The sequence below is a fragment of the Falco biarmicus genome, chromosome 3, assembly GCF_023638135.1.
Source record: "Falco biarmicus isolate bFalBia1 chromosome 3, bFalBia1.pri, whole genome shotgun sequence".
In the NCBI taxonomy this organism is placed as follows: domain Eukaryota; kingdom Metazoa; phylum Chordata; class Aves; order Falconiformes; family Falconidae; genus Falco; species Falco biarmicus.
The window spans coordinates 75,230,200-75,244,091 of NC_079290.1; the positions used below are offsets into that span (position 1 = coordinate 75,230,200).

Below are 13,892 nucleotides of genomic sequence, written 5' to 3' on the forward strand. Positions count from 1 at the left end.
AAGCCCAAGGTTTTTTTCCGCTTCTCTGCTGCCATCACCTTACTTTTGCTCCTGCGCCTCCCCCGCGGGCTGGGGAGGGGGGGGGGGGGGCGGGCGGGCCGGGCTCCGCTTCCCGCGCCCCCAGCCGAAGCTCCGCCCACCAGGAGCCCCGCCCATCCGGTGTACGTCGCGGGGCGGGGCCGCAGCGTCACTCGGGTCCGGGTCCCGGCCCCGCCCCGCCGCTCTGCTCGCCGGGGGAAGATGGCGGCGGCCGGGGTGGGCGCGGGGCGGAAGCAGGTGCGGCAGGAGGAGCTGCGGCGCCTCATGCGGGAGAAGCAGCGGCAGAACGCGGGAAAGAAGCGGATCGACTCGCCCTTCGCCAAATATCCTCGGCACTGGGCGCTCTAGCCCTCTCCTCGGGCGCGGGCGCTGGCCCGGCCCGGCCCGGCCCGGCCCGGCCCGGCGGGTGGGAGGGGGTGGCCGTTGCGGGGCGGTGGGGGGCGGGCGGGCGGGGGTCCGTGCCGCAGCGCCCTGCTTCCCTTAACGGCGGCCGGTACGTACAACAGCCTGGGGCACCTGAGCTGCACGCTGTGCAACGCGCCCGTCAAGAGCGAGCTGCTGTGGCAGACCCACGCCCTGGGCAAGCAGCACCGTGAGGTGAGCGGCCGGGGGCTTCCCGCCCGGGCGGCGCGGGCGGCTCGGCGCTGGGGGGGGGTCGGGGGGGAGCGGGGCGGCTCCAGGGCACCCGCTTTGCGGGGTGCGCGCTGACAGGTAACCGCTGAGCATCTGTCAGGAGAGAGTCGTGTCAGAACTAGCCTGAATGTCGGAGCTGCCTTTTCTTCTTGAAACCTGTGTACCCGTTGAAAGGGCAGCACTTGAGAGAACGGTCCGTGTCTAAGGGGCGTGCTCTGAAGTAAAGCTATTTCCACGTTAGCGACAACTTTCAACTGTCACTTGTCTGCGACCCCGACTTGTAAACCCTCCTTGGGATTGCTTTTTCACCTGTATGTTATCAAGTGGCAGCTTACACATGGTTAAGAAAATGTGTTACTTTTTCTTTATAAATTAGCAGTAAAAATAAAGAATTTGTGAAGCAATTTCAGGGAGCTTGTAACTTGTTTGCAACCTTAAATCAGATTTTTTTTATCCCTTTAAATTCTGCTGCCGCTTCTTAGTGGAAACTGAGAGACAAGTAATGAGGAAAAGACCAAAAGAACAGAGGGGTTCCTAGTTCATTGCTGCATACTGAGTAGATGGTTGTTGCAAGGCACAGTGACTTTAATGTCTTTAATACTACAGCTGTGTTTTAAGATGCTTAATATTCCAGGATCTTAGGATAGGTCCAGTTTTCCTGATCCTTCCTACAGTGTCTTACTGCTGTAAGTGTCGCTGATCTTAGTCTCCTTTCTCACTCATATAGCCTCCCTTGTGCAAGTGTCAATTCCTCTGCCCCCATGTCACGTCATTCAAGAAGAGGTTGACAGGAACATTGGTCTTTGTTTTGGTATCCGTGATGTCTATTTCAGTGCTCTTGTTGTAGAAAGATATTGACTTGCTTTAAGAAACTGTTCTAAAAGCACTGTATTTTAAGCTGCAATCCAGAAGTTCCTGCTAGGACAGTTTGCTGGATTTTGTACTTCCCTACAGAGAGTTGCGGAATTAAAAGGTACAAAGCAGACAGCAACTGGTTCTGCTGCTAGCACATCATCTCATCCTGTCAAGAGAAAAACTGTTGATACAGACAACACAGAGTTAAAGAGAATAAAAGGTAAGGAGAGAAAAATACTTACCAAGCACTTGCCAGAATCTAGCCACTTTACATCTTGAATGTTTTTGGTTTGTTTTTTTCTCATGGAAGTGAGTGTGGATGCGTGAGACTTGAGTTAGTATCAGCCTGTTGCTACTGAAAAGGGAAAAAGTCTGCCTTGCTCTTTCTCTGTGAGTTCACAGGTCAAGAAAAACCTGCATTTTTGGTAGCTTACCTAGTTTTCATCTGGGTTATTGGGTTAAGTTAGGTCATGGAGCTGTGGGCGTGGTCCAAACAACCAGAAAGATTGTAAATTAAACAGCAGAAGCGGTTGCCCAGAAGTGGTGTTACTCCTTTTCAGTGGGATCAAGCTACTGGTTTACTTCAAACCAGGTATGAAAGTTCATGCTACAGGAAAGATAGTTAATTTTTTTCCCTTGATGCTACTAATCGTGTAAATATATGAAATCTTATCTATCTGGGTGTGCATTTGTGAACTTGCTGCTATAGTAGGAGTCTGTCTGAGGGATATTTCTTTTAAAAGCACCGATTGTAAGAAGTGACTCTTGGTTTTATACAGGTACAGATGAAAAGCCACATACATCTACATCTGGGTAAGTAGGTCTTACTACATGAGAATTTCTTATTATGTACCAGCTGCTGCATTCTCACCCTATTCTTCCTTGTTTCTCCTTCCTAGCCAAGGGTAAAGGTTTAGATCAGGATTAGCAGATCCCTGTTAATTTTCTAATGTGTATGTTCCTGAACATGGCAGCATCTTCCTCAGTGCAGATGAGAAAATCTGGTATTAACTATAGTGTTTCTGACAAAACAGGAATTCTTTTACTGTCGCTATCGGACCTTTAAGGATTAATACGTGGTGGCATTACACAGTTTCTTAGAGTGAAAATAACTAGCTTGTGGCATGCAGTCTAATGCTAGCATACTGCAGAAGAGATGGTAGTTTGAAATTAAGACAAATTTAGAATGTATATTGAATTGTACATTTGAATGATGCTCACAAAAACCACCAAAAAATGTCATCAACATATCTTTATAAAGATTTTTTTTTGTTACTGAAAATTCCTGTAAATGCATATCATGCAGTTGAACTCTCGCAAATATAAATGACTTCAAGAGATTGGGTTAAACATCTTACTGCCACTAAAGATTTCTGAAGGGATTTGGACATCTTTATGTGGTTGTTAGGTATCACATGAGGCCTGCAGGTTTCCTGTACACTTCTTCACAGGATAAAGTGTTACTGTCTTGCACAGATACTATGTGTTGTTACCTTGTAAAACTTCTGAGTATGTGCACAAAATTAACAGTTGAGAGGTTTGTTTGTTCATTATTAAACTGATCAGTATGATTATTTTAAAATATAACCTGGAAAAATGTTTGGCTTGGAGGCCTGCAGCTATTCTAAGCAAATCTGGGTTTTCTCATTGCTGAGCCTGTGTGTCTCTTCTAAGCTGCAGTTATGAGCAGTAGTAGGTATCCAAAACAAGTAGTTGTGTTATACATGAAGGTTATCAAGGTTTACATGACATTAGTGTGGCCGTTGAACTATGAATTTTGTATTTAATGTGTTCACAGTAGGTATACTGATGCAAATGACTTTGCGGACATAGAATTACCTAAGCTGCCATTCCTCCCAATGTGCTTTGTTATGGGATATTTTTATTAATGTTTCTGATATTCAGTATTTAGATACAGAAATGGAACTGAAGTGTGTTCTCAGAATTAACCTGAGCGTTTCTGGGAAACTTCAAATGAAAGCAGCAAGTATGTGCTGCCTTCAGAGAGTGGTTACATCGGTAGCTGTGTGGTTTAGGGTGTTGCACACTATCCAAAAAATCATATTGCTCACAGATTGAATAGGCTTCGTATGGTAGACTGTAACTGATCTGTGTGAAGTTTGAAATAGTTATGTTGTGTGTTCTTTACTAGGCTACCAGCAGATTTTTTTGATGAAATGGAGCAGGATAGTGCAAATGAAAAGCTTTCAAAGGATCCAGGTCCCAGTTTATTGTCAGGAAATTATGATGATGATGATGATGATGAAGAGGAAGAACAAGATCAATCAGACAAATCTTCTGCTACGCATAACGCTGAAATTACACCTCCAAGTCAAGAAGTAGTAGCTAATTCTCTGCCTGCAGGTAACGCTGACTGAAATAGTGATTCAGTAAGGAGAAGCTGTGTTGTGATGATGGAGTGGTTTTCATGTATTTTTCTAATTATTGCTGTTAGCTGGTTAGGGTGTGTAACGTTGGAAGCAGAGAAAGGAGGTTCTTTGATGGCTTGTTACTGCGTGGTGTTTTCTTGGCATGCTTACTGATTTATGTTCTAATTGTTTGAGGTTGTCATGTGAAATAATGTCTGGCTGTTCTTCCCTTGATTCTATAAGGTGTTATTTGAAATTCCTGTCTAGTCAGAATTTTATGAAGAAGCTTGAACAGTTGTTCTTTCTGTTCATAGGCTTCTGTCCTTTCTTACAGACTTCTTTGACAGCAAAACTACAGCCGCTCCTATAGTTTCCCATTCAGGATCCATACAGAAAGCAGAGATACAGGAGAAGATAGTGGAAAGGTAAGCAGTCAAATCAAATACTGATGGATTTGGGAATTGTAAATAAACATTACTCTTCCAGGAAATACAGACAGTGATCACTTAGAAATATGTCATGTTGTCAACTTGTATTCTGCATAGTTTGTGTGTGTGTAGCATCTAGCATTATTTCAGACAGGTGTTTCATACAATAGGGGTAGGATAAGAGATGGAGCAATGCCATACAGTGTCAGACATCTCTATTTGGAAATTTTAACGCAAGATACTTTGGAAGCTTAATGGCAACCTCTGCTTTAACAGTTTAAAGAAAACCATTTGCTTGTTCTATAGTAATGGTTCACTTCACTTGAGCACTTTTTAGACAGTGGTTTAGGTTTTCAAAAGTACAGACTGTGCTGTTAAAATGTTTGGGTACTCAGTGCACTGGAAAGAATAGTTTAAGAAACCTAAGCTCCTGTTGTGACAGTGAGATTTAGACCTGTCTGTGTAGTTTCTCTTAAGTTAGGAAAGACCATGCTGAAGAAGAAAGTTTTGATGGTTGTAGGTAATACTCGGGGCATAAAGAACTGGCTCTGTTTCTGGGTCCTTTTCTACAAGATTATGGATTTTATTCTCGACTATTTTTAACTCTACAATAAAGCAGGTTGTAAAGTGTTAACTTGGGATAATAGTAGTCAATCATTTCAGGAAAGAAAACACGGCTGAAGCTTTGCCAGAAGGTTTCTTTGATGATCCTGAAGTGGATGCAAAAGTAAGTCATATGATCTTTTTGTGCTTCTGGATTTATTTCTGCCAGTTGTAATGCTTTCTGAGGAGTAGGGATGCTTTTCCAGGTAATAGTCATATCAGAATGTAAGAAAATGAACTATTTAGAATAGAATAGGCTGTTTCAGTTGGAAGGGACCTATAGCGATCATCTAGTCCCGCTGCCTGACTAGTTCAGGGCTGACCAAAAGTTAAAGCATGTTGTTAATGGGCGTTGTCCAAATGCCTCTTAAACACCGACAGGCATGGGGCATAAACCTCCTCTCTAGGAAGCCTGGTCCAGTGTTTGACCACCCTCTTGGTACAGAAATGCTTCCGAATGTCCAGTCTAAACCTGCCTTGTCACAGCTTTGAACCGTTCATTCTGTATTAATTAGAAAATACAAAAAGGGATGGGGGTGGGTGGGAAAAGCTTGTTAAACTCTCGGAAGATACTTTTGATTGTGGTTCCTTTGTGGCTCTTAAAGAAGACTGAAGAAGTGTTATTTGTTGATTGAAATGCTGGACTGAGATTTGAACAGTCCACCTGTTACTTTTATTTCTTTTGAGTCACCCCAGGAAAAGCATTTCACCTAATTTGTGTATCCAGTTCTGCTTTGGAATTAAGGATGTAACAATAGTTCTGTAATGTCCTTTGAAAGATCCTGTTGAAAAGTGTTCTATGTGACTGATGCTATACATCCTGTTAAGAGTGAAAATAGCTAGATTGTGGCATACGCTGTAATCTCTAGTACTGGCATATTACAACACTGAACTTGGTCTTCAGCCCTCTTGTCTTCTACCACTGTGGATTTTTTTGGTGCTCGGAAAAGAAATGCATGCATTCAACATGCATCTCAAAAAAACACAACTAAAAATCTTGACGTTTGGATCAGAATCATTCATACTACTTGCACAGTAGCAAATGATGACCAAAATAAATACTGATATTTGAATTAGAAACCCTTTTTGTTGCTGTTGGGGCTTTTTCGTTTGTTTGTTTTGTAAAATTTCCCACAGATTTGATGGCTTTCCTGCTCTGTTTATTGAAATAATAGTGTTGTAGGCTCAAAGTCTTTTCTGTTTTCCTGGAGTATTTTCCATATTGTTCACACTGTAGAAGGCTGCTGGTGTATTTAAATTGGATTGTGAGGCTGAGCCATGAATTCTGATTTGAACACCTTCCAAATAATGCTGCTTTATGTTCTGTTAGTCCCACTGTCCCAATTACAAGCTTTTGGTATCTCTTGCTCTGGCAAGGTTCTTTAGGCACCACTCATGCCCACGTGCTGGCATATGTGAATAGTTTTGAATAGTGACATTCTGAACATTGAAATATGTAGCTGAAAAAGCCACACTTTTTCTTTTGCATATGACTAACTGGAGTGTTAAATTTTTCAAATAATTAGTTTCACCATGAGCTCGGAAGCTTGTACAAAGCAGGATTGCCTAGCAGACAAAGGAGAATCTGCTTATATCTCTGAGAACATGGGTTAGTGATTTTTTGTTCTGGTCATCGCCTTGGCTACTAAAATCTACAAGTGGATACATTTTCCAACAAGCTCTTCCTTGAATTGCTTGCAGGTGCTCTTTCTTTTTAATCAGCCCTTTCTAAATTTAGCTAATATGCAGGGGAAGGAAAATATTCGTGACATTGCTTATACTGAGATGACTGCAGTGATTCTTTGCTGGACTCATACACAAAATAATTATTTTCAGAATTAACAGTGAGCCTTTGGAAGGGATATTGTGGGTGTGAAAAACATTAATTCTTTACATTAGTAATTTGTAAAGCATATAAATTCTGGATTAGATAAATATTTCAAGGAAAAATAATATCTTTAGTGTTTAAATTTATTGTAAGAAATACAAATAATTATGAATTACAAAAGACAACCACAATGCGTAATAACACAGTACATACACATATGATAGAAATAATCACAGAACAGAAAATGAAATGATGACTATTACTTCCCAGTATGTAGTTTGCTTGGAAGCTTCTAATTTATTCTACAAACTTAATTCATACTACTGGATTTTGTATAATCATTCAGGAATAAAATGTACCAAACTGTTGTCTTTACCATCATGATGACTGATGTGTTACCAAAAGAGAGGAACAAATAAAGAAAAAACAAAACTAATGCAAAAAGATGGTGTCATGAATTACTCTGTTGAAACTGCTTAGTTTCCACCCAGTCCAGAGCCAGGCATAATCTGTCATCTAACACATGTTATGTACCACATCTTCCAGTCTTGAATTGTGGAAGTTTTGGTCACACAGGTAGATTATCTTGTTTATTTGCTTGTTTTTAACAGAGTTTTGATTACCTTAGTTGTAGATCTTAAGTGAATTCTTACAGCTACTACTTTTTCAGTCTTCTCTTAGTAATTAATGCCACCTACCACAGAAGAATAAGCTTTGCATGTTGTTAAAAATTGGTATGTAGCTGTACTATTTCTTCTGTTAGCCAACAAAATTAGACTAGATCTGAAATATAGTCAGACTGTCTTAACACTAGTCATACTAGCGACAAATATCATTTGATATTTTATGTTATGCCAAAGGCAAATAATCCACTGCTTTTTGGCTTGTGAGATGGCTACTATATATGATTGAACAGGCAGTTTACAGAAGAATTTAAAGGTTATCACCTGACATAGTGAAATTGCAGACCATCAAATTAACAGACTTAGTCACTTCTGTGACTCCAAACATTCCACACCATCCATTCTTAGTCAATTATTCTTTAATGCTGCAGTCAAGGATGTTGTTTTAATCCAGGATTAGAGTCAGATTTTTCCACCAAAATCATTGTGCAGCTGCACTCTCTTATTCATATACATTAGCTAAACTGAAGCATGCTGACCTGACTTTTCTGAGAACACAGCGTAATTTGTCCGATTTCTCAGGTGTCTTACAGTGCCCCAAAGAGTTACTAGACATAAACTTTTAATAAGCTTGTTTTTTCATGTTCCTTAGGTGCGAAAAGTTGATGCTCCAAAGGATCAGATGGACAAAGAATGGGATGAATTTCAAAAGGCAATGCGACAGGTCAACACAGTAAGTAATGGAATCTATTTTTATTGATTCTAAATACTATACACAGTAAGGAAAACAACAGTTTCATGCAGCTCTGCAGCAGAATGACTGAAATCTGCATTTCTCAGCTGTTTGTTGCAATGCAGTTTGTGGTTAAATGCACTTTATAAATGAGCAAAGGGTTCCTTCTGTTTTCCACTTAAGGGAAATTAAGTTGAAAAAGCTTTTGGTCAGGATCCAGTCATCGATATATATCTAGTTACATTAGTTAAATTGTATTTAAATAAGATAGCATATATCTCAGATCAGTGTCCTGTATCCAAAGAGGACATAATTGTGGGCTCATCAGATGAGATATATTCATATTCAACTTTGAAAAACACAGAACGAACTACCACTCATATAAAGTATAGGTAACCTGGGTTTTATGATTAATTTACATGTTCTGGAAAGGAACCCCAAAATTTGGGAAAGTGACAAAAGATTTTGTGCATGTGACACAGAAGTTGGTCACAATTTTTTTGTACTTCCATTTTTTACTGTTTAGCATTGCATGGAAAGTCTTCCCGAAACAGGTTTTTATCTGCCCTTTTGTATAATATCAAACTGTCACTAAAGATACCTGGTGTTCTCAATCTTCCTTTAGAGTATTTGCTAGTTTTTAAATTTTAATTGTAAATAATTGCTTATATGTCAGCTGCTAAGAAAAGTGGTGCAAAAAAAATTATTGTTGCTCATTTTAAAGCGGTCAGCACTATAAACAGAGCGAATGTTCATACAAAAGCGGTGGTGGATACATTTTGCTAGCATTAGCCATTCAGATAATTCTTCAGCTTAGAAGGAATCTTCTCAGTTATGCGTGGACCATTGATTGCATAGCATCTCCCAGACATTCAGATTTGAGAAAGTATATGCTGAAAAAAATAACAGATTAGAAACACTTCGGGATCTAGTGGGAATATTTAACCAATACTTTCAATAAGCATGTGTAGTTAAGTTCCAGGCATTGGGGTATAGTCCTATTTCAACCTCAGACTTTGGATGCACGTAGTTTGTTTATGCTTAGTTTCAAATAGTAGTATATTGAAAAATTTGAAAGGTTAACCCCAAAGCAGCCAAACTGCTTTTAGTTTTAAGAAAAAACATTTCTACTTCAAATTAAACCAGATCAGATTTTTTCTGTATTTGCCTCCAGAGTCTTTTGTGAAGGTGAGAGTATACGTATAGGAGACTGACATTGACTGGAGGTAGAGGGGAGGAAGGAAAGACACAGAGATCAAAAAGGAACAACAGTGGAATTGAGGATGAAGGTGAATTTTCTTAGTGCTTTTCTGGTTTAGATTTCAGAAGCGATAGTGGCAGAAGATGATGAGGAGGGACGACTAGATCGTCAGATTGGAGAAATTGATGAGCAGATGTAAGTAGATCAATTTTTCCTCCAACTTTCTGTTCTCCAGCAGTAATGTGTCACTATTTGACTAGAGTGCTAAAAACATTTTTAATGTTACTCTTCTGTGATATTACCTGTCATTAATCACTAAATATTTGAAGGACAGACTCCTTCAAATTACAGAGTGATACCTAATAAATGCATGAATTCTGGTGCAAAGTTACGTAATTATTTGCAAAGAGAGGATGCACTGGAATCACTGAAAGTACAGCAAGCAGGCATGGGCAAAGTAAAGCAATAGTAGGCAAATTCTTTTAACAAACTGTCCCTATTCCCTCTCTCAAATGTCTTCCTTTGTATTTCTCTGTGAATTCTGATTGATATAGAATTTATGTGAACACTTCTAAAAAACAAAGTCTGATATTCTGTACTGCAATTAAAATTTTAATAACAAGATTTGTGTTTTCACCACTGATTTGCTGGACTGAAAATTTCCTGTTCTGTGACTAACTCTCCTTGTTTCTAATAAAAGTGTACTTAAAGGTTTTCTTGAATGTTGCACTTCATTGCATGAACTGGGGCTTTTTTGTTCATTTTGTTGAAATAGTAGCTGTAGCGGTTGGATAAGCATTAGTTTAAACTCTTAAGTAACCTGAAATACAGCTTAGTGGAACAGATTATCACCATCTTTATGTAGCTTAACATTTGATTAACAGTGATTATAGCAATGGTAGTGACTGAAAAGAAAAAAATGAATTCTGATTTTAATGAACCTTGCAACAAAAAGGAGACACTAAAAATTAAAGGAACACTTAAACCATCTGGACAGATTTATGTGCTACAGATAATTAGCATATAGTAACAACAGCATTGGATTCAAACTGAGCTTTGGTGGTACAGGAATGTCTTTTAACAGTGCTCATGTGATTTTGGAGAGGGCTTGAGCTAAGCCCGGCTGTCTTTGAGCGTTCATTTTCCCCAGTAGCTTAGGATGCTGTAGAACATAGAACCAAATTCAGAAATTTGTAGAGAATTTCAAGTTTGTTACCACAATTATTTTTCCCCAGAAGAAAAGTTCCAAATTGTTAAATACTCCTTTTGTAGCTTTGTCCTCTGAGTGTATTTAAGTGCAGGCTACTTCAAATTAAATTCAAAATCAAATTAATTTCAGTAACATTCATGTTTTCCTTAGCCTTCAAATACTCAGCTGTGACTGCCTGTAAGTAATCCTATTGCAGAAACACAAGGGGAAATAGGATCTAGATAATAGTTTTTCCTTGTTGACTTTTCCTAGCAAATAGGAATGAAGGAAGGAAAGATATATTCAAATCAGGCTGATATTACTTAGCATTTTCAACAAAATACCCTGTTAAAATGGCTAGAATAATTGTTATAAAACATATTTCAAGGACAGAACTTGTTAAGTAAATGGAAAACGGAAACTTGTGGATTGTGTTCACTTAAAATGTTTTGTAACAGCACACAGTAAGCACATAAAGAATCTGAACACTTGTGCTGATTTTCGATTTTCAGAGATGCCACCACTAAGTTATCAAATTGATAGCTGATTGATAGCTCATCTTTTTATGAAAACCGTAAGTGGAGCAAAGAATGGCATCTCTTCCAGTGTAGAAGTGGATATTGATTCAGTGTGTTTTTTTAAAAATTATTTGTGGTGGTATTGCAGTTGTTAAATGTTTGAATTAGATCTCATTGTTAAGAGAACTGACCACACCTCTCTGCACTGGTCTGTTTCCACTTGATTAACACAGAGAAAGTACGCTAGCGTATTGAAAGCTTATTTTTTAATTGATGGGAAACTGTGGAGCTTGCTTCATCCAAAGTCGGAGAAGCAAAATCCAGCACTGTAGAAATTATAGTTAATGTGGAAAGGCCACAAGTGTTAATAGGTGGTTTACTTTTCAACAGTGAATGTTATCGCCGTGTTGAGCTTTTGCGTAACCGCCAGGATCTGATGAAGGAGAAGTTAAAGGAAGCCATGAGATTAAGAGCAACACAAGAGAAAGAGGATGAAGCTATTGGTAGCGAAGACGAAGAAGAATTGCAGGATTTGCTGTCTCAAGACTGGCGGGTGAAAGGGGCTTTGTTGTAGCATTTCTGCATCATGGTTGATAATATCTTCCCGTGATGTTACTTCCATTGTTAGAAGTGAAATGCTTTTGTTAAATATTTATTTAAAGAGGATCATGTGGTGGTAAAGAGCCAAGTGTATTAAAAAAAATCTTTATAGATCTACAGTGGTGTATTACTTGCTGTAAAAACTGTATATTTCAAATGTTTTACAATATTGAATGCATCTTTCCTATTAAAATTATTTGTTTCCTACCAGAGGTATTTTAATAGAATTAATAAGTAACTGAAGAATCTCTAAGGTTTTGGAAGATTAGATATATCTTATCTGGTCATTTTGAGACTTGGGTTATTGTATATAGAAGTAAATTACTTGCAAAAGTGATAGCTTATAGAGTTTTCTGAGATTGGGGGGGTTAGGGAAAGGAAAATATTACACATATATGTTATCTTAAAATTTCTAAGTGCTCTTCCATCTGTTGCCCCAGCTCCCAATAAAATATGTACCTTTTTTTTCAGGATCTGTTACAGTTTCTCTGTGTAAGGACCAAGCTCAGAAACGTTGAGCTACAGCTTCTCCACAGTGTATATACACTGTGATGTGCCATAGGCAGTTCTAAGTATTTTTCTTCATAGTATTTTGTTTTGTTTAGCGCAGCCATAGTGTAGCATACCTCACTTTTCTTGAACCAGAGGGATGAAAACACAATGTTTACATATTTGCCTAGCTACATTAAAGGGTGACAGAATGCTAGAGAGGGAGGTACTGCACTGGAAACTGATGAGGTAAAATCATTTCTCTAGCTGTAAATACTAGAAGTTTTCTTAAGATATCTTGGGCACAGAGCATCTAAAATTGATTTCTGTTCTGATAAACACAGATGAAGTAAAATCAAGAACTGATGGACTTGACAAGGCTAGGACATAGAAAGCAGAACTACCTTGAGCTTTGGTAAGTGTCTTTTCCTCCCCCTCCCCCAGCCAGAGTGTATTTTTTTACTTTTGCCAATCTTAAAACATTTCAAATTTGCTGAGGACTTCTGAAAAAATAGGAAAAGTGTGTGGTTTGATTTTTCCATGATCCTTGGATTCAGCTCTTTATATTTATAAAGCTGTCAAAATTCAAGCAGTTTGGTGCATCCATTTATTCCTGCTCACATATGCTGGTTTACAGCCGTTGGTGTTTTGGTTGATTCAATAACCATGAGTGTAAGTAGCTGTTATTGCTAAAATGTTTGACATAACACTGCAGTCTTAGATGCATTAGTATTGTTGTTGAGATAGCAACGTTCAGAGAGTGTTGAAATACAGAAATGTTCAGAGAGTATTGAAACAAATAATTAAAGTTTTGGTAAGTTGGAGAAAATTTAATTGGGCCAGACCTGGAAATGTCTTCCTATAGCGTGAAACATTTGAATATTAATGTATAAGGTACCTGTCATGCTGTAGTTAAAGAGCTCTAGATGCATTTATCGCTATCAAGAGAACTTTCAGCTGAGAGTGTGGTACAATATTAACAGATGGACTGTTTTTTGGGGTTTGTTTTTTTTTAAAAAAAAACAAACCAAAAGACAGTCCTCCCAAATTCACTCTGAGAAGAACTAAGCTAAATTTCTAATAGTTCTGCTTATCTTTGCTTTTCACCAAACTCACTCACCAACACATACTAGCTTGTTAAAACTGAACTTTAGAACCACTCTCTGCATTGGGCTTCAATGTCAGAGAAACAGGTGGTTAAACTGAGATTTTACTGATAGTCATGGACATACGTGTTTTTACAATATAAAAATATTAACCTCTGAGTTTATAACTTACACATCCATTTTGTGCATATATCTGTAACTTTAGTTTCACTTTGCACATCAGTCTGCAAATCACGGTTTCAGCTGCTGATAAATAGGAAAGGAACTGAGCATTAAAACAGTTTAGCTGTTTTCATTCACTTGCCCTCTTTAGAGATACCTCGTGGTTAGAAGCTAAAGGCAGTGAGTTTAGCTACAGTGCAGGGAGCTTCTTCATTCAAATCCAAAACCAGTGCAGCCCATTGTTTTAATTAGTAGGAATAGATGGCAAGAGTAAACACCAGATCACTCCTCACGCTATTCATTATCCTTCCATGACTTCCGTTGAGAGAGTAAAGATGGTGGACAAGCCAATGTGTGTATGTATTGCTGAGGAAGTAACTGCCAGCATTGGTCCCTCTTGGTTGGTTAGGAATTGGTGCTTTTTTCTTTGGAGGAACCTCACAGATGCACAAATAGTGTTGTATACAAGTTTTATACAGCTTATTGTGTGCAACTGTATGTTTCTTCAGCATCCGA

General features: G+C 38.8%; 2 protein-coding genes across 4 annotated transcripts in view; one reads left to right on the forward strand and one right to left on the reverse strand.

Annotated features, from left to right (window-relative positions):
• Nucleotides 1-203: 203 nt before the first annotated feature.
• On the forward strand, nt 204-11,826 carry ZNF830 (zinc finger protein 830). The gene is made up of 10 exons (XM_056330572.1): nt 204-362; nt 537-636; nt 1,627-1,747; nt 2,307-2,340; nt 3,680-3,891; nt 4,231-4,321; nt 4,988-5,051; nt 8,031-8,111; nt 9,431-9,507; nt 11,410-11,826. The coding sequence occupies exons 1-10, from the start codon at nt 241-243 to the stop codon at nt 11,591-11,593; spliced, it is 1,086 nt and encodes a 361-aa protein (XP_056186547.1). The 5' UTR covers nt 204-240; the 3' UTR covers nt 11,594-11,826.
• The window catches only part of LOC130145587 (poly(rC)-binding protein 3-like), a 67,660-nt gene continuing 60,645 nt past the window's right edge, over nt 6,878-13,892 (reverse strand). For all 3 annotated transcript variants that reach the window (XM_056330570.1, XM_056330567.1, XM_056330571.1), the window contains one exon: nt 6,878-9,004. In XM_056330570.1, coding sequence (XP_056186545.1) covers nt 8,940-9,004 — 65 coding nt within the window. In that variant the 3' untranslated portion in view covers nt 6,878-8,939. The remainder of the gene's footprint in view (nt 9,005-13,892) is intronic.

Bases quoted from the DNA above. Each gene is read 5' to 3' on its own strand.
- ZNF830 (XM_056330572.1), top strand. From the start codon at position 241: ATGGCGGCGGCCGGGGTGGGCGCGGGGCGGAAGCAGGTGCGGCAGGAG. The intron at 363-536 runs ATATCCTCGGCA...GGCGGCCGGTAC, and splicing joins ATCGACTCGCCCTTCGCCAA to GTACAACAGCCTGGGGCACC. The intron at 3,892-4,230 runs GTAACGCTGACT...CCTTTCTTACAG, and splicing joins AGCTAATTCTCTGCCTGCAG to ACTTCTTTGACAGCAAAACT.